General features: G+C 35.7%; 1 protein-coding gene across 1 annotated transcript in view; it reads left to right on the top strand.

Annotated features, from left to right (window-relative positions):
• The window catches only part of LOC307149884 (receptor tyrosine-protein kinase erbB-4-like), a 178,514-nt gene extending 159,965 nt beyond the window's left edge, over nt 1-18,549 (top strand). Inside the window, exons 21-27 of the mRNA XM_079856481.1 lie at nt 3,843-3,998; nt 4,670-4,745; nt 5,999-6,145; nt 6,687-6,784; nt 6,874-7,044; nt 9,663-9,969; nt 11,762-18,549. Of these exons, the coding sequence (XP_079712607.1) occupies nt 3,843-3,998; nt 4,670-4,745; nt 5,999-6,145; nt 6,687-6,784; nt 6,874-7,044; nt 9,663-9,969; nt 11,762-12,585 (1,779 nt within the window). The 3' untranslated portion in view covers nt 12,586-18,549. The remainder of the gene's footprint in view (nt 1-3,842; nt 3,999-4,669; nt 4,746-5,998; nt 6,146-6,686; nt 6,785-6,873; nt 7,045-9,662; nt 9,970-11,761) is intronic.
• Nucleotides 18,550-19,968: the final 1,419 nt, after the last annotated feature.

The raw sequence follows: 19,968 nt of genomic DNA, 5'->3' as shown, positions 1-19,968 counted from the left end.
GGACTAAATGTAAATGTAAATTTCATTTGTTTATTTATATAGCACATTTAATGCAACAGCTGTTGCCCAAGGTGCTTCACAATCACTAATAAAACACAAAAATAAGACAAAAAATAAATCAAAAATGTAACGCACAAAACAGACAAGGTAATGATCAAACACCCATCATGAAGATGCCCAGGAAGTTTTTAGCAGATGTGCTTTTAACATGGCCTTAAATAGTGACTTTACTGACCTTATAGAAAGAGGGAGATCATTCCAAAGTTTGGGTCCGACATGGGAAAACGCTCTGTCGCCCTTATGTTTGAAGATTTTGATTTTCCAAAAACAATGGATATTTATTTGTGAAATATGCCTGTACTAGCACTGGAGCTCTGATATACAAATACACTAAAATCAGAAAATGGAGAAAAAGGGGAAAAACATCTCTCATAGCATCTTTAATCTGAATGTAACTGTAACAACAACAACCGTGACCCTCTGACCCTCAATCCATTTTTCAACATGTGTTTTTGGATGTGTTCTCCTCTGCCATCTTTTTATTTAGATGCAGCTTTCTCTCTCTGATTTTAATTAAGCCCAGGTGGTCATGCACATCTAATATTTGTTATTTCCCATGTCAGCGGTTAGAAAGTGTTGTAATAGGGCACCGCGGGAGCCTCTTCTCTTTTTGTTCGGAGAAACTTTAACCTCTAACGCAGATGTAAAAACAAGAGAACAGAGGTTAGGGACGCTATACTCGAATGCTCTGGCCTGCTTACATGCACGTCACGCCAACGCTTGGACCTTCTCCTCGCGCTAGCCTGCAAGACGCCTGTAATACTAAACGCCAGTAGCTTTTGACGGGGTTTGCTCTTGCTTTAATCTGACTTCAGTCAAACTGAACACACAAAGAGCTGCTTCTCACTGCCTAGCCCATCTCTTTGGTTGGAGAGAGAGCTTCTGTATGGAAAGGAACATTAAAGGCCGGCAGCAGAAAAGCTTGTCGTTTGAATGCTAATTCCACTAGATCCAGCTTTCTTGATCTCAGAGTGAAGAATCAAATTGGAAGATTCAAGATTTGCAGCGTTGGATACTTTAGTTTGGATACAGTTCATGAGAACGACTTGTCTTCTGTAGTGTTTCTGCTGACAAAAGCAGGTTTGCATTTGCTAAAGATCTCTCTCACGTTTCCTTTTTTTCTTTTTTGAATGCTAAATCAACAGCTCTAACATAAGGCTGTTCATTCATCCTTAATGGGGAAAAAAGGGACATGCGTTTCTTAAACAGGTAGAAATACTTTACAAAAGAGTCCCGTGTTTTTGGTCGTTGACTTGCTAATGGTTACTTTTATTTTGAACTTGTAAATACCAATGTTGCTGCGTTTACATTAATTGTGAGATTCTAAGATGGTGGATGAGTTGAAATCAACAAAAAACATTTTATTTTTTGATAAATCTACAATTTAAATGGATTAAAAATAAACATTTGTTTTACCCAGTATGTGTATGCTTTGTAAATTTGTATATTCTACAATGCATTTTTTTAATGTTTTTGAACGAATTCTCTTATGCTTACCAAGCCTGCATTTATTTGATCGTAAATAAAGTAAAACCAGTAATATTGTGAAATATTATTATAATTTAAAAGAACTGTTTTTATTTGAGAATATTTTTAAATGTAATGCAAAGCTGAATTTTCAGCATCATTACTCCAGTCGACAGTGTCACATGATCCTTCAGAAATCAATATGCTCATTTGCTGCTCAAGAAACATTGCTTATCAAGGTTGAAAACAATTGTGCTACTTAATATTTTTGTGGAAACCATGATGCAGTTTTTCAGGATTTTTTGATGAATAGAAAGTTAAAAAAAAATTAGATTTGATATGGAAATCTTTTGTAACATTACAAATGTCTGAATATTTGAATTTCTTAAAAAAAAAATCTGACTGGCATATGTAAAGTATTGCAACATGCTAACAACAAACTGTCATAGAATAAATTGAGCATTATGAAAAGCTCATTGAGGAGACTGCCTGTATGGAGTAGATGACAAAGCGACTCAATAGGTTTTGAAACTGAGCTACAATATCATATCCTACATGGATCGCTCAAGCTATTCTGTATTATGTTGTGCTTTTTCTTACATGTGCGCTCTGCGTGACTATATTTGAGAGAGAGTGTGCTCTGTCTACAGTGCTGCTGTGTGATGGATGGGTCAATGTCTCTCTCTGAATCACAGAGAAAATATATTTTAACACAGTGTTCTTGACTCAGCTGTTGTCTGATTAATGCATGCTCACATAAATTCCGAGACAGCTGTATAAGTAGCTCTGAGCAGCGATCATCGTTGCCTCTGGAAGAAAAAGTCAGCAAATGACATGTCACAGAGAGTCGTGAATTAGTCAAAGAGTTTGTCTGGGTTTGCCTGGTTGGTAGATGCAGTAAATGCACCATTATGGAGGCAACGTTAGAACATCAGGACGTGATTTTTGCAACTATCATTGAGATAAATGAGAATGCTTATGGTTTACTCTTGCCAATAGTGCTGTGAAATGCATCGAATATTCACATGATAATTGCATATAGTTTTTAAAACGCTGTTTATTTGATTATTGCATTTCATTTATCTTTGCAAAAATGGCACTAGTTTGATTCATTTATTTAAATCAGTTCAAAACTGTCCAGTTTCAGATAATTGATTCTACTCTGATTCAACGATTCATTTGTATCATCACTCAAAATCTGCACATGAAATGTGTTTGGTAAAAATACACTTTTCAAAAGTTTGGGTCTGTATGTTTTTATTTTTATTTTTTTTATTTTTTTTTTTATAACTTTTCTATTTTAAATATTATTCTTTTTTGTTGACAATATTATACATTTTCAGGATTCTTTGATGAATAGAAAGTTTAAAATAACTTTTCTTTCTTTATTTATTTTAAACAGAATTTTTTTTTTTTTTTTTCTGGTAACAATGTAAAAGTCTTTACCATCACCTTCAGTTTAATGGATCCTTGCTGAACAAAATAATTATAAAAAAATAAATAAAAATAATTTAATTTATTGGAAAAACATGCATTTTTTTGTGTTTCTTGCAGTTATTCCTGCATTGATGTTGGCAGGATCTCAATTTTGTCATTGTTTAATTGTGCTGAAAACTGGCAATTACACAGCAGAACTCACACAAAACTTGGCTTTTTTAATGAGTATTTGTACAGTGTTCCAGTGGCCAATATTCTTTCAGTTTGTCTTGAAAGCATGTGCTTCACTAAAGGGTCCTTCTCAATGGTCCATTCTTGTGTTGTCGTCCTTCATTGTGCTGCCATGCGTCCACAGTCCTTTCCATCATGGCTTCGTTCAGCACTGCCCAGAAAAAGCCCACAGGTCCATTTCCCCAACGCTCACTGTCAGTGATTTTCTTCAAGCACATGCAGAGTTTTAGCAGCCCCTCCAGCACAGCTCCCCTCTCCTCCCAAAGGCCAGGAAGTTGCATTTTAATTGAAGATTAGCATAAAGCCATAAATCATAGGCAAACTTCTGTAGAGGCACTAAGATCAGTATTAATGCACAGTGACCCAAAGTAGCAAAATGGAAGTGAACATGGGTAAAGAGAAATAAGGAGATGCTATTACATTTTAATTAGATGTCACACTAATTTAAGTATATCGTTAGTAAGTGAATCTAATTTGGCAGGCCAATATTTAAATCTCTGATGCATTTGTATAGCAGCGGTGGTCTATATGAGAGGGAAGCTCGGGAGATGTAGCTTCACTGTAATGTGCTTTACTTGTAGATATGTGATATTAAGCAGGACTGTGGTGGGTTCAAATGATAATTGTTCAAATCTCCTCTTCGGCAGGGTATGATGTTCCTGGAGGAGAGGCGGCTGGTGCACAGAGACCTCGCGGCTCGTAACGTCCTGGTCAAATCTCCAAACCACATCAAGATCACTGATTTTGGACTTGCTCGCCTCCTGGAAATAGATGAAAAGGAGTACAGTGCGGATGGAGGCAAGGTCAGTGTTTGAAACATCATTCATATTTGTCTAATGAAATTCTTCACATCAAAAAGCACTACAAAGTAAAAGCATATCAAAAAAATCTAAAGATGATTTATGGAAAAATCAGCAGGATTAATTTGTGTTCACCAGCAGTTCTTCTAAAGGAGTTTGTGAAATCCTTTTGAATGAAAGTTGACAGGTCTCATTCGGACTCTCATTTAATTCTGAGCATGAATGCATTTCACACCTTCCCAAAACAAAGTAGTAACACAATAAACTCTCATTATTAACATTATTTAATGCATTAGTTAACATGAACCAACTATGAGCAATATATTTGTACAGCATTTGTGAACCTTTGTTAATGTTAGTTAATAAAAAAAACACTGTTCATTGTTTGTTTATGTTAGTTCATCATTGTCACATGTCAGTGCATTAACTTATGTCAATACAACTTTTATTTTAATAATATATTAGTAAATGTAGAAATTAACACTAAGTTTAATAAATACTTTAAAAGTATTTTCATTGTTAGTTCTTATTACCAAATGGAACCTTATTGTAAAGTGTTACCAGGTATTTTACATTATTGTATATCCTTTAATCAGAATTATCTGAATTGCCATGTTGATATGAAAATGCTCTTTGCATAAGCTGAAATGTAAAACTGTTATTCGTTAACTTAGATGCCCATCAAGTGGATGGCCTTGGAGTGCATTCACTACAGAAAGTTCACTCACCAGAGTGATATATGGAGCTATGGTGAGCTATACACAGTGATGCAAATTGTGTTTCACTAATACATTGTTGTTTTTTTCGATTAAATTACAAAACATTACTGTTATAATTATAATTTTTATTATTATGTTTTATTTTATTAGTTTTTTTTTATCGAGTTATGTAATATTAAATATTTATATTTAGTTTATTTATTTAAAAAAATCTTTCTCAATTAGTTTTATTCTAAATTATTAGTATTATATTACAAATATTATTAAATAATCATTTTATTTGATTTTTTTTTTTTTTTTTTTTTTTTATTTAAGTAATATTTATCATAATATTTATTTAACATTGACCCTCTGGTGCTCTGCTGTCATTTTTGATCAAAAAATTGTATGGTTTGCTTTTTTTTTGTTCTTGTTTTTTGTTTGTTTTTTACTTCATCAGAATGGTACAAAACTTGATAAAGATTTTTACACTTGCTATGTGAACACTGAAGAAAAAAAAAGAAAAAAAAAAGGTTAAAGGGCCCTTGAAAGAAATGGGAAACAAATTTCATCTAGTGGAAATGTTTGGTACTGCATCCAAACAAAATGTTTCTGAAAGCTCATTTTTTGAGATATCAACCTCAAATTTAGAACACAACTTGTTTAGAATTATGGCTTTGGTTTTCTTACAGTATTTTTTACAATTATTATTTTTACAATACTTTTCACTTCAGCAATAATCTGCCAAGTGTCTTCTTTAAAAAGAGACCAAACCTAAGTTTACTCCAAAGCGTTCAAGATTTATGACAGTTTAAGTGGGAAATTTTGTTTTCAGGTCTATGCTCAAAAAGTGGTTAACGGGTAATAAATGGATTATAACTACTGCATAAATATAATTTAGTATCATAAAATCCCCTAAAAATACAAAATTAAATAAATAAAAAAACATTATCAAAATAAAGTGTAGTACAGTATAGTATAGTACATTTGAAGTATAGTACATTCATGTATTCAAAAATTCATTCATAAATTCATTTATTTCAGTCATTTTTGACCGCCACACAAGAAACACCAGAGGGTTATCTTTTTAGCGTTCTCAAAAGGATACTATCAGCAAAATTTTGGAGTAAATGCAAAACAGCTAAAAGTGGCATTCATAGATCGGATACTGCTTTCTGTAAGATAAAGAAAGTTAAGGAAAACAACACATTCTTTGTGGTTTCACATCCACTCCCATAATTCATGACCACCATGATAACTAACAGTGAGCTTTGAAGATGGACTATGCGTTTCACATTCAATCAGGGGTGACTATCTGGGAGCTGATGACGTTCGGAGGAAAGCCCTACGATGGGATTTCCACACGTGAGATTCCAGATATCCTGGAGAAGGGTGAGCGTTTGCCCCAGCCGCCCATCTGCACCATAGACGTCTACATGGTGATGGTGAAATGTGAGTCATATTCTTAGACTTTTGCACAAAAAAAAGGTACAATGTAAAAAGCTATAGCCAAATCATAACTGGTACGTGTGTCTTGTACTCGCTGTCACTGCTTTATCCAGCTCTCTTTATGCACTCACACTCAATTTGTTTTAGCACAGTCAATTCCACAAATAAGTGAAAAGAGACGGAGATTAGATCTATTTGTCATAATCATATTTGACTGGAAGACGCCATTTATGATTTGATTCAACATAACAATTATAACACCTCAGAGAGATTTTAATATTCCTGCATGAAATCCATTTGTATTGCTTCCCATTTGTGTCAGATTGGAGGGGAAATTAAATGAAATTAAGAAATTAGTATCAAGCAAATGCCAAACCCAGTATATGTGAATACATAAAATGCATGAATTTAGTAATTGTATTTGTTATGTGTAAATGTAAACACAATAAAACCACACTGACATACATTCAGACAAGAGTTGGCTATATAATAAAGGCAGATTTGAACTGAAAAGTTATCTATGTTGCTCTGTTTTCTCCTCCAGGCTGGATGATTGATGCTGATAGTCGGCCTCGGTTTAAGGAACTCGCTGCAGAGTTCAGCCGCATGGCACGGGACCCTCAGAGATACCTCGTCATACAGGTGGGGATTGCTTAACTTCTCTCTGTTTGAAATCGAAATGTTTCATGATCCTGAACCTCACTGGATAACACAATATGTTGTCATCTCAGGGGGACGATCGCATGAAGCTGCCCAGCCCCAACCACAGTAAGTTCTTCCAGAGTCTTCTAGATGAGGAGGAGCTGGATGACCTGATGGACGCTGAGGAGTACTTGGTTCCTCATTCCTTAAATGCTCCTCCCACATCGCATATGCCCCGCCCACATGTAGATTCAAATCAAGTAAGCACTGGTGTACCACTTCATATGTGTCACTACAAAATACAAATAATCAAATATATTGGATCTTTTTTTTTTTTTTTTTTTTTTTTTTTTTTTGATTTCTTTGCCCTTTGCTTGCAATGACACATGCTTTTATTCCTAGTACATCCATGGACATATTTACATAAATAAAAAGTTTTATATATCTTTATCTCTTTTAGCCTAATATACACTCACCTAAAGGATTATTAGGAACACCATACTAATACTGTGTTTGACCCCCTTTTCGCCTTCAGAACTGCCTTAATTCTACGTGGCATTGATTCAACAAGGTGCTGAAAGCATTCTTTAGAAATGTTGGCCCATATTGATAGGATAGCATCTTGCAGTTGATGGAGATTTGTGGGATGCACATCCAGGGCACGAAGCTCCCATTCCACCACATCCCAAAGATGCTCTATTGGGTTGAGATCTGGTGACTGTGGGGGCCATTTTAGTACAGTGAACTCATTGTCATGTTCAAGAAACCAATTTGAAATGATTCGAGCTTTGTGACATGGTGCATTATCCTGCTGGAAGTAGCCATCAGAGGATGGGTACATGGTGGTCATAAAGGGATGGACATGGTCAGAAACAATGCTCAGGTAGGCCGTGGCATTTAAACGATGCCCAATTGGCACTAAGGGGCCTAAAGTGTGCCAAGAAAACATCCCCCACACCATTACACCACCACCACCAGCCTGCACAGTGGTAACAAGGCATGATGGATCCATGTTCTCATTCTGTTTATGCCAAATTCTGACTCTACCATCTGAATGTCTCAACTGAAATCGAGACTCATCAGACCAGGCAAAATTTTTCCAGTCTTCAACTGTCCAATTTTGGTGAGCTCGTGCAAATTGTAGCCTCTTTTTCCTATTTGTAGTGGAGATTAGTGGTACCCGGTGGGGTCTTCTGCTGTTGTAGCCCATCCGCCTCAAGGTTGTGCGTGTTGTGGCTTCACAAATGCTTTGCTGCATACCTCGGTTGTAACGAGTGGTTATTTCAGTCAAAGTTGCTCTTCTATCAGCTTGAATCAGTCGGCCCATTCTCCTCTGACCTCTAGCATCAACAAGGCATTTTCGCCCACAGGACTGCCGCATACTGGATGTTTTTCCCTTTTCACACCATTCTTTGTAAACCCTAGAAATGGTTGTGCGTGAAAATCCCAGTAACTGAGCAGATTGTGAAATACTCAGACCGGCCCATCTGGCACCAACAACCATGCCACGCTCAAAATTGCTTAAATCACCTTTCTTTCCCATTCTGACATTCAGTTTGGAGTTCAGGAGATTGTCTTGACCAGGACCACACCCCTAAATGCATTGAAGCAACTGCCATGTGATTGGTTGATTAGATAATTGCATTAATGAGAAATTGAACACGTGTTCCTAATCCTTTAGGTGAGTGTATTGTCACACATTATTATGCATTCAAAACATTAAGCAGCCACCATTGTTTTCAACATTGATAATAAGAAGAAATATTTCTTGAGCAGCAAATCATTTGACTGATTTCTGAAGGTGAAAACAGATATTTTATATAAAGTACTCATCATCAGACTGAAAGAAAGAACAAATAAAATACAGTAGAGTCCAAAAGTCTGAGACCACACTGAAAATCTGGGACTGAAAATCTAAGATTGCTGCAAAACCTGGAAACAAACAAAGTTTATGTTTATGAAGAATTCAAAGCATGCATTTTCACTAGTTGTCTCAGTCTTTTGGTCCACATATATATGTTGTACTACTGGATATTATTCAGTTGAGATTATAATAGCTGTGGAAATACAATATTTATACACTGAAATGTGTTCAGGATTCTTTGATAATTAGAAAGTTCAAAAGAACAGCAGTTATTTGAATTAGAAATATGTAAAAATAAAATAAAAAAATACTGTTCAATTTAATGCATCCTTGCTAAATAAAATATTACTTACTTTCTTTCTTTAAAAAAAAAAAAAACTGTCTGACCCCAGACTTTTGAACAGTGAACAGTAGTGTATGTTTAGCGGTGTAATTTGCTGATGATCATGTCTGTTCAGTTAGAAACACAGAGTCGCATTGGCTCTGAGAATTATATAGAGCAGTGCCGCTGCACTCTGCTTTCATTATTACTGTTTGAATAGACTCTCTCCATTGCCAAGTTGGTCACAGCATTTCATTTCACCTGAGTAATGAAAAGAACAGGCAAAATGACATCCACTTCCTGCCTCATACAATAATTAAACTTGACCACTTTAAACTTGAGCTTTGTTATATCAGAAAGTTTATCTTTCCCAAAGTGCCCAGTCTAAAAATATATGGTCAATCAAGAAGACCAAAGATACAATAATGCTTTCATACTTTTGCACCCCACCCTATATCTTGTGCTTGTTTTGGATATTTTTTCCCATGGTTGTCTCTATAGAAACAAAATATCCACTTTTTAATTTATGAATTTAAGTTGGTCTAGACTTTTTGAAGTAATTTATGTCTTAGCAATATGTCAGTTCCCGATGCCATATTGCGTGACATTTTCAAAATGCATTTTTCATGTTACACTTCTGTAACCTCAGCATCTTATTTCCTCAAGTTAATTTGTGTTCCTCCTGTGATCAGAACCAGTTTGGGTATCATGATGGAAGTTTGTGCTCCGAGGAGGGAACAGGGTCCCGACCTCATGTGGCAGTCGCTACAGGAAGTGGCCCCTCTGTCCCGGCAGGATTACAGAGAGCAGGTCTGGACCCGGTAGAGGATCCACACTGTAATGGAAGCTTGAAGAAACAGACCACAGCTCACTCGGTAGAGGACAGCAGCGGCCAGCGTTACAGTGCCGACCCAACGGTCCTCCTGGGAGAGAAAGGACAGAGGGAAGATACAGATGAGGATGGTTATATGTCCCCTATGAAGGACAAGATCTCCACAAGTATGTTCTCAAGTCATTTATTATAGGAAGTGTAAAAGCTCTATCAAGTCAAGTCAAGTCACCTTTATTAATATAGCGCTTTTTACAATACATATTGTTTCACCATGTCTCTGTCATGGTTTCCTCATCCTGATGTCGTTTCAAACCTGTATTACTTTCTTCTGTGGAACTCAAAAAATGACATTCTAATGAATGTACTTGTCTTTTTATTTATTTAGTGTAGTCTATTAATATTTACTTTTGTTTAATATATGTTATGGTTTTTATATATGTTGAATATTTTAATTTAGTTTTAATTTAAATATTTATTCTTAATTGTTTAGGTCGAAATTGTATATTTATTCTTAATTGTTTAGTTTTAAGATATTTTAGACAATTTTTATTCTTATTTGCTTTTTCTATTCTTGTTTTGGTCTATGGACCTACTTCTATTTTCCTATTATGGGATTAGTAAATTTCTGTTTGACTGAATCTGAATCAGTGACCACTGAGTCTCAACAGAACAGATCAGTTAAGAAGACTTGGAATATAACATTTTTATGATATGTTTTTTTTTTTTTTTTTTGATCGACAGCCCCAGTCCTCAATCATACTTGAGTGGTCAAGATATAATTAAGAATTTGCTGCCTCATGTTCAACTGAAGAAATGAATTACATAAATGTGCATAAATGTTTCAATCTTTGAGGTGAAATGTTCCTTTAAAGGTGCACTTAGTAGTCATTTCCACTTAATAAGTTATATTATTATTATTATATTGTTGTACTTGATATTATTTTATACCTTAAAGGGATACTCCACTTTTTTTGGAAATAGGCTCATTTTACAACTCCCCCAGAGTTAAACAGTTGAGTTTTACCGTTTTCGAATCCATTCAGCCGAACTTCGGGTCTGGCGGTACCACTTTTAGCATAGCTTAGCATAGATCATTGAATCGGACAGGACCATTAGCATCTCTCTCAAAAAAATGACCAAAGAGTTTTGATATTTTTCCAATTTAAAACTTGACTCTTCTGTAGTTGCATCATATACTAAGACAGATGGAAAATGTAAAGTTGTGATTTTCTTGGCTGATATGGCTAAGAACTATACTCTCATTCCTGCGTAATAATCAAGAAACTTTGCTGCTGTACCATGAGTCCAGCAGGCGTAATGATATGACGCAGCGCCTGAAAATAGTCCCCAGCACGGTAACTTCCAACATGACTGGGACTAAGTTTGTCTAACCTATTAGACCTATTTCAGGCGCTGCGTCATATCATTACGCCTGCTGGACTCATGGTACAGCAGCAAAGTTTCTTGATTATTACGCAGGAATGAGAGTATAGTTCCTAGCCATATCAGCCAAGAAAATCGCAACTTTAAATTTTCCGTCGGTCTTAGTACACAATGTAACTACAGAAGAGTCAAGTTTTAAATTGGAAAAATATCGAAACTCTTTGGTCATTTTTTTTGAGAGAGATGCTAATGGTCCTGTCCGATTCAATGATCTATGCTAAGCTATGCTAAAAGTGGTACCGCCAGACTCGGAGATCGGCTGAATGGATTCGAAAACGGTAAAACTCAACTGTTTAACTCTGGGGGAGTTGTAAAATGAGCCTATTTCCAAAAAAAGTGGAGTATCCCTTTAAGACACAAATATTTTTAAAGTTACTTTACTTTCATCCATAAAATGATTTAACCTTTTTAGCAATTCCAATCTCTTTCTTATATGAAGAGCCATGTATAAAATGTGTATTAGAAAGCATAATGTCTACACTGTTTTATCCATGTCATTGTCTGTCACTTTTGCAGATCATCTGAATCCCGTTGAGGAGAATCCTTTTGTAACAAGGCGTAAAAATAAAGACGTTCACGCGCTAGACAACCCAGGTTACCACAGCACCCCTGATGGAAAGCCCAAGTGTGAAGATGAATACATCAATGAGCCCCTTTACCTCAACACATTCAACAACACCAGCGACATGAACCAGGAAATGTTATGGAAAAATGGAGTCTCCGTCCCGTTGCAGGTGACCACAGCATCCCACACTCCAGGCACCCACGTTCCCCACATCACACAACTGGGCAAACCCCATCATCACAGCCACGGACCGCACGTTCACTTCGCCATACCACCAGTTCAGCTGGTACACCCTGTACCGATGAGCCAAAATGATCAACATACCCATCCAGTCCAGTCGGTCCATGATCACGCCAGCAAATCTGTTTCGCAAGCACCAGCAGGCCAGATCTGTCTTGTGAGCCATCAAGTCCAACCAGGACACCCAAGCCAATTGAATCGTTCCCCACAACAGTTTCATTTGGCAAAGTCCTCAGTGGTAGGTAAACTGCCAGGTCACCCGGTGCAACCAGGCAGCCAGATTGGTTCCACATTAGTGGACAAGATGTACAAGAATAGCTTTGACAATCCTGAGTATTGGCAGCACAGCCTTCCGCCCAAGATTACCCCTCAGAACTCCGAAGACTCTTCGGTGGTCTGCAATAACAAGTTCCTTTACAAGCAGAACGGCCGCATACAGCCTGCCGTGGCTGAAAACCCTGAATATCTGTCTGGAATGAAGCCAGGAACAGTCCTGCCTCCTCCTCCGTACCGGCAGAGGAACACTGTGGTCTAAAATCCAGGTCTCCATGCTCTAAGGAGCCTGGTTCTTCTACCAGCACCTTAAATGTCTTTCCTTGATCCTCTGGTGGTCAAAAACGGGACTAGAAATAATACAAGCCACTGAAGTGACATTATGCCACATAAAATATGGCATAAAAACTTTGGGGAGGAGGTCAACGCAACCCATCCAAACACCATTCATCCCCAAAAACCTTGCCAGTCACCTTTTCTCCTCTACAGGTATTTTAAAGCGTTTCATACAGGACTGCACATAGTTAGATCTAGTAACATCATTAACTTGGTGAAATCAAAGATTCCAGACACTCTCAAAGGTCCTTAATTTGATTCTGAAACAGAACATGGATGTTTGAAAGTAAAAAAAAAAAATCATTCTGAATGGAAAGAGAAGTGTATTTAAAAGAATATAGGAGTGAATATGCACTTGAATTTTATATTTTCCTGACTGGAACACTTGCACTTTTTCAGCAAATCCTTCATACCGCCAAAACTGCTGCCCTTCTGGGAAGACTACTGTTAGACCAGAGAGGATTGTGAAATCATGAACAGTCTAGTTGCTCAGCACAATGAGTTGAATAAAAGGCTGATAAAGGCACTGAGAGGTATTTGTTCATATTGGGAATACAATACAATAATCATCAGTGAAAGTCACAGGGGTTATTTCCATTTGATGAGTGGTGAACTCACCTGTTGAGAGATACGGAGAATTAATTATCAGGAAGAACGGCACTGAATGGTTTACAGGGTGTTTACATTCATTTACTTCATCGGTACCTGAATTGAGTGGGAACTTTAAATCTCCTTTGCCGGAATTTTTAACTGTTACTTTTCTCTTCTTATTGGTTGGAAGACATATCCAGACTTGGTCAATATGCTATCAACACAATAAGGTCAACATGAAATTGATCCTATTTACTTCATTAATGTTCTGGGTGTTCCACGTTTTTTCAATGACAAAATGTTCAAATTTGTTCATCACAATGTATAACTTAAACTTCCACCACTAAAATAACTTCTAATGTCAAAATTATTTCATCAACAGCCAACTACACTGTAAAAATGATTCTTCAAAGATAACAGAGATTTCTTAGTTTAAAATGTAATGTTAAATTCAGTGTTACTTGCCATTTCTTTTTAATTAATTGTACAATTTAATAGCAATTTCTGAGTGAAAATTGTTTTATTCAGTGTAACTAGCATTGTTTATTATTAGCTAATTCCAATAATACCAAATAATGATCAATTTGAACAAGTACTTTAATTCTAACATCCCAGTCAGAAAGTCTCCTCAGAAGTTGGTGCCAGTTGCGTTTTAGAAGTTTTGCAATCGACAAACTCGCATTCAGGGCATTTTATGGTGATACATGCCCATTTTCACAATCCAATCATTTCACGGTTGATAAAATGAAGTCTGAATATCCTGTTTAGCATCACATTAAGGAAGTAAACTCTGAAAGCTGTTTTATGTTGACTTTCAATCATATATTTTCAGTGTTTTGTAGGTGATGTTTTGCCTTGGTATTCTTTTGTGTGTCTGGACTGCATCCTGTTTCCAACTGAAGTTAGTAAATCAAATGAATACATTTAGTTTTAATCTGCTGGTTAACATATTTACTAGTAACTTTGAGTTTGTACAATTCAGTGTGTCAGTACTGAGCCTTTGACGAATCTGTAATTGGAAAATGGAATTTGGGCACAACAATTATTTTATTATCATTACTATTTATTCACAATGGCTGCTATGGTTTTATTTTGGGCATTTCATTGTAACAAATTTTCTAGTTAACACAGCAGGTTTACATGAATTGGGGAGGTTGGGTATGTGATGCTGTGTTACGCATCACATTGTCACATAACTGAGCTGTATTTTGTAAAATTGCAAACACTTCAAATGTGCCACTTTTCAGCACTAACATAAGTAGAAAACAGCCTTCTTTAGTCTCTATCACTGTCAGTGGTCTAAAAGTGTGTGGTTTTATTTTTGTAGCTGTCTGTCTGTGATCTCACACCTAATAAGAAGTGTAGCACAAATACAGTAAGTGTTGCCCCTGTAGTTTCCAATCTACTATCACTTGTAGTTTCTGTGCTTTTAATGATGTATTGTCAGAAGACTAGTTCGTAGGTCAAATAAATCCCATTTTGGTGATGTTTTGTCCGATTTGTGGCATATGAACACAAAGACATTAGGGGTATTGTGTTGCAACAAGATGCTTGAACATTTTAACAGTATTTAACTGCCAAATATAACAAAGCCTAATCTCAAGGCACCGTTATCAACAATTAAGCTGTTTTAGTTCTTCATTACTGGCCATTTTGATCTCATTGTTATAACCAGGTATTACCGGAAATGTGTTTGTGTACATACTTGTACATTCAGATTCAAGTTCAGAGTATTATAAAGTGTAAACCCTTTCAAATGTGTAACTTTGGTCTAAACTTTAGTCTGGTCAGAATCAGTGAAAGGCTTTTGTACATCTGTATGTCTGTAAAGTTCACTGGAAAAAATGCGGTCAGTAATATTTTTTAATATTTTAAACTGATACGAAAGTTCAAAAGAACAGCATTATTTGAAATTGATCCATTTATTGCTGAATAAAAGTATTAATTTATTTAAAAAAACTGTCCCCAAACTCTCTTCCGTTAGTGTAAAAGGGTTTGCAGTTTATATTCTCTATACATTGATATTGTCCTTTATTAGCTACTAATGTATGAAAATTAACGTGCACTTGAACCACACTGTATTTTACATACTAAACATGCCTACGAATACTAATGAGATCATGTTTAACTGGCTGGAATGAATTAAATTAACCATATTTGAAATAGTTTAACCATATTTCATCATTTTACTTGAAATATTAATGTGTATGCATGTGGAACCACAGCAGGGAAGCATCTGTTTACACAGATTAAGCAATTTTATGGACTGCCGAGAATCAGCGTATAAGAGTCACACAATTTGCAGTAATTCACTATTCAGAATGGAGTGGGAAGTACAGATGTTTTTCTAAACATACGACATTTTGTGTGCAGTAAAATGTACAGTATTTCTGAGCCATGAGGCATTTGGAGTGACTGTAACGTGGGTTCTTCTAAAGGGAAGTGAATAGTATTTTTGTAGAGTGTTGAAAGATTTATGGGGAAGTGTAAATATATAGAGACTGTTGCATTTTTTGTTGTTTTTGTTTTTCCATTTCTTTAACATAAAATGTTCAGTTCTGTTTAACATGCGCCGTCTGTAATGGTCTGACTTTGTGTCAGTAATGTTGTATATGTGACGTTTGATTTGATCTCAAGTGATGCTGTTTTCCTCTGGCCTGTTTCTTTCTGTGTCATGCTCTGTTCTGTGAATTTCTTCTTCTCTTGCTGCTTCTATGGTTAGCTGTGGCCCTTTCCTTCCCTCCATAAGTGCCCATTTTCTCTATTCTTTACCTTTATCTTCTTTATCTTCTATTAGTTGTAAATATAACTTAAGACTTACAGAAAGACGCAACAGAAGATTATACTTCTGTCAACCTAATTTTAAAACAATACTGGCATATCTAGAGTGAATTATATTTATTATTGACATTTTGTTTTGTATGTCTGCATTTGGTTTGATTGCTTTGTATTAGATATGGTCATGATGAGAAACTTGCTACAGTTGAAGCACTTGCAGTAAAATGTTTAAAATCACTGGGTGGCTTATCCATTATTACTGATGGTGGTATGTGCTAAGCTAACTAGAAATATGTTAAATGATTTATAGTAGCCTAAAAAGTATTTGGACTGTTAAGTCACACTTAAAAAAAATGAATTTTGGGGCATTCAATAACAAAATATTAAACCAAGTGGTAATTGCAGTGATACTAGATTTTTTCTCAGAATTAGCTTCAAGGGACAGTTAATTATGTCATTAATTACTCACCCTCGTGACGTTACAAAGACTTTTGTTCATCTATGTTATAAAAATGCGGGCGATGTAAAAAAATAAAATAAAATCTTGCATCACAAGATTGTCAAAATGTTTTAGTAACTAAAGTTTATATGGTACAATTTCTGGTAAGCTAAGTTTTTTTATTATTGCTTGACACAAATTTCACGATTTCAATTCAATTCGATTCTTGTGATTTGATTTAATATTGACTCATTTGGATAAAGATTAGGTACACAAGATAGGCGTTAATTTTTCTCAAGAAAAAAAAAAAACTCACCTAATGCTGTAAACATACAGAGAGCCCTATCAGCTGGTAGTATTATTTAAGGTTAAAAATAACTCAAATATAAAAATAATGCGTTTTTTTATTATAATAACAACTTTATTTAATGATATAAGTAAAAATATAATAAATATGTAATATCATAGGCTACACATATTTAGCAAAATACTCTCTATAGCTCTTTTTTTCTAGCCAACTATCGTGTTATTGCCTATATTTTATAGTCATTAAATGGCTTTCCTGAGGTAAATGTTATGTGACATAATTGTTATCCAGCTGTTTTATTGACCCCTTTCCGCGGTATCTTTCAACAGTGTTCATTCGTATTTATTTACTATTAGCTAGTAGAGATGATCGGTTCACGTGCCGCTAGGCATCTGTCACGCCACATTTACAAGCGCCAAAACGGTATTTATTGTTTGAATTTCGTAATAAAATTGACAGAATCTGAGAGCTGAGGGGTTTTTTTATATCATAAGTAACCTGCTCTGTCTAGTCTCCATGTCCTCTTTGCTTCGCGATTTTTCTATGCGTGAGAAAATGGATGTGTGGTGTGTGAAAAGTGTCAATTGCGTGAGTCTCACGGTGAATGCGTGAGAGTTGGCAGCTCTGCGAGGTTGGTAAGAATTTAAAAATGTATTTGTCCCACTTCAGACCTTGGTGAGTTCCAGCCAATCAGACATCACGTTCACATGTTGACCACATGATGTCTCCACGATGGGGAAAAAACAGTAAACAGTTTTGAAAACAGCTGATGAAAAGCAAAAACAAAAGTATTATTACATATACTTAATGACTAATGTTTATTTTTACGTTTATGCTCAATGGAAGCAGGACTTGGCGACATCTTGGAAGTGACGTGGTTGGGGTTGATCGAGGTTCCCCACGTTCACAGGTCGAATGTCCGACTTTGAGTGACGTTCCAGACGTTACTTCCAAGAACGAGGTGCCAAAAATCCAAAGTCTGGAACTCACAACATCTGCTCTTGCGTCAACACAACACGCATGCGTCGTGGGGCTCCCGTGAACGCGCATTGGTGATTAATATTTTGTAAAGAAAGTGGTAAAGTTTTTTTTTTTTCCGTAAACAAAGCACTCGTGTCACTTCATAAAATTGAGGTTAAAGATTTTCATTTGTCTTGCGGGTTTGGAACGACATGAGGGTGAGTAGCTAATTAATGACAGTTTTTCATTCTTTGGTGAACTGACCCTTTGAGCCATTTTTGCAATGGCATTTTAGTGAATAAATGAAGTCAGTTCCTGCCAGTTTCCAACCTGAAAGTGTCAAAATGCTTTTTGCAGCATATTGCTTTATAGTTTAAAAACTAACATTATTTATTTTGTGTTTGAGGTATTTTTATTATTTTTTTACGTGCTTCTGTCATGGTTTATTATATTTATTTTTAATTATTATTAATAAATGCCACTTTGTTCAATACTTTATTATTTTAATGCAGTAATATTCAAAATATGTATATTATGCCCAAAATGTTTGGGGGCCACTGTGTTTTAGAGCTTTGTCAGTCTTGTACATTGTTTTAGTTTCACTTTTATTAGAACATTAAAAGTCCCCCCCCCCCCCCCACACACCCCCAGACAAAACTACATTAGTTCAAATCATTCCCCTTTCTGTTTCCATTTTAATTGGTAGTGACCACCCTCCACCAAACTGAATGCCAACTGAACTGAAATACTTCATATTTGTTACATGATCCTGTTACAAAGTATATTTTCAATTTAATATGAATAAAGTTAAAATGAATTTGAACAAGAAAGTGTGTGGTTTACTACCATAAGAATGCATGTAGTAATGTTTGATAATACAAATGAAGTCTCCTAAAGACCAGCTTTAAATAAATAGGATTAATTTATATAATATGAAAGATAAATAAATGCAATTTGTTTTATCAAAAGGGAAAAGACTGTCGCTCATGTCTTTTATCAATATAGCGTTAGACAGTATCGAAATCTATATCTGTGACAGTGAATTATTCAGTTTTGAAGCATAAAAGCGGGTTGTTGCTGATGCATTTAATAAATCTTTTTCGCACACCACGGATTCCACCTCAACAAAGTTTTAAAGAATTCCCTAGCTATAGTATCAGCAAAGTTATCTTATATTCAACAGAAGTCTTTTGCTGAACTCAGAGACTTTCGCTCGAGTCATAAATAAATCACAACTGTCCAATGCTGGGATACCTCTCTGATGTTTCAGATATTAATACTAATCAGCCAACTGCATGCTGGCTGTTCAACATGTTTATGCAGTGAAACCCAACTTGTTTTATCAAAAGAAAAACTGAATTCGTTGTCAGGATGCTAGTATGGTTGTCTGGGCGTTGCTATTTGGTTGTTAAGATGTTCTGCATGATCTTTAACATGAAGCTTGGGCATTAATCTGGGGTGCGTCTCCTGTACAACTTCATATGTAAATAAAAGCCTCTTCATATAAAGTGATTGTCTCTTCAGAAAATTAGGACTTTACGATGTATTTATGAACTTTTTGAAGCGTTAAAGCGATAGTTGCGTAGCTGTCAATGGAGGGACAGAAATCACTCAGATTTCATTAAAAAGATCCGTGTTCCGAAGATGAACGAAAGTCTTACGGGTTTGGAACGACATGAGGGTGAGTAATTAATGACAGAATTTTAATTTTTGGGTGAACTAGCCTTTAACCACCATATTACGATAAAAACTTACTAGCTAGTCACGACTGTTTCCCGAAACCGGTTGCACCACATTCGTTTGACAATAGAGTGCTGGAACCTGGAAGACTAATTCAACACTGGTTTCCTCAAGATTTTCCTATGGGTATTTATCATGTTTATTCATTTTTTTCAATTTATGAGTAAAATAAGGTCTGTGGTAAACAAAACTTGACACTTTGATCTACAATGTAGATTACACATATGACATACCTACAGTGGGGAGAACAAGTATTTGATACACTGCCGATTTCGCAGGTTTTCACTTACAAAGCATGTAGAAGTCTGTAATTTTTATCATAGGTACTCTTCAACTGTGAGTGATGGAATCTAAAACAAAAATCCAGAAAATCACATTGTATGATTTTTAAGTAATTAATTAGCATTTTATTGCATGACATAAGTATTTGATACATTAGAAAAGCAGAACTTAATATTTGGTACAGAAACCTTTGTTTGCAATTACAGAGATCA

The sequence above is a fragment of the Squalius cephalus genome, assembly GCF_949319135.1.
Source record: "Squalius cephalus genome assembly, chromosome: 2".
Taxonomy (NCBI): Eukaryota; Metazoa; Chordata; class Actinopteri; order Cypriniformes; family Leuciscidae; genus Squalius; species Squalius cephalus.
The sequence above is the reverse complement of the archived record's forward strand: the minus strand, read 5'-3'. Positions and strand labels throughout refer to the sequence as shown.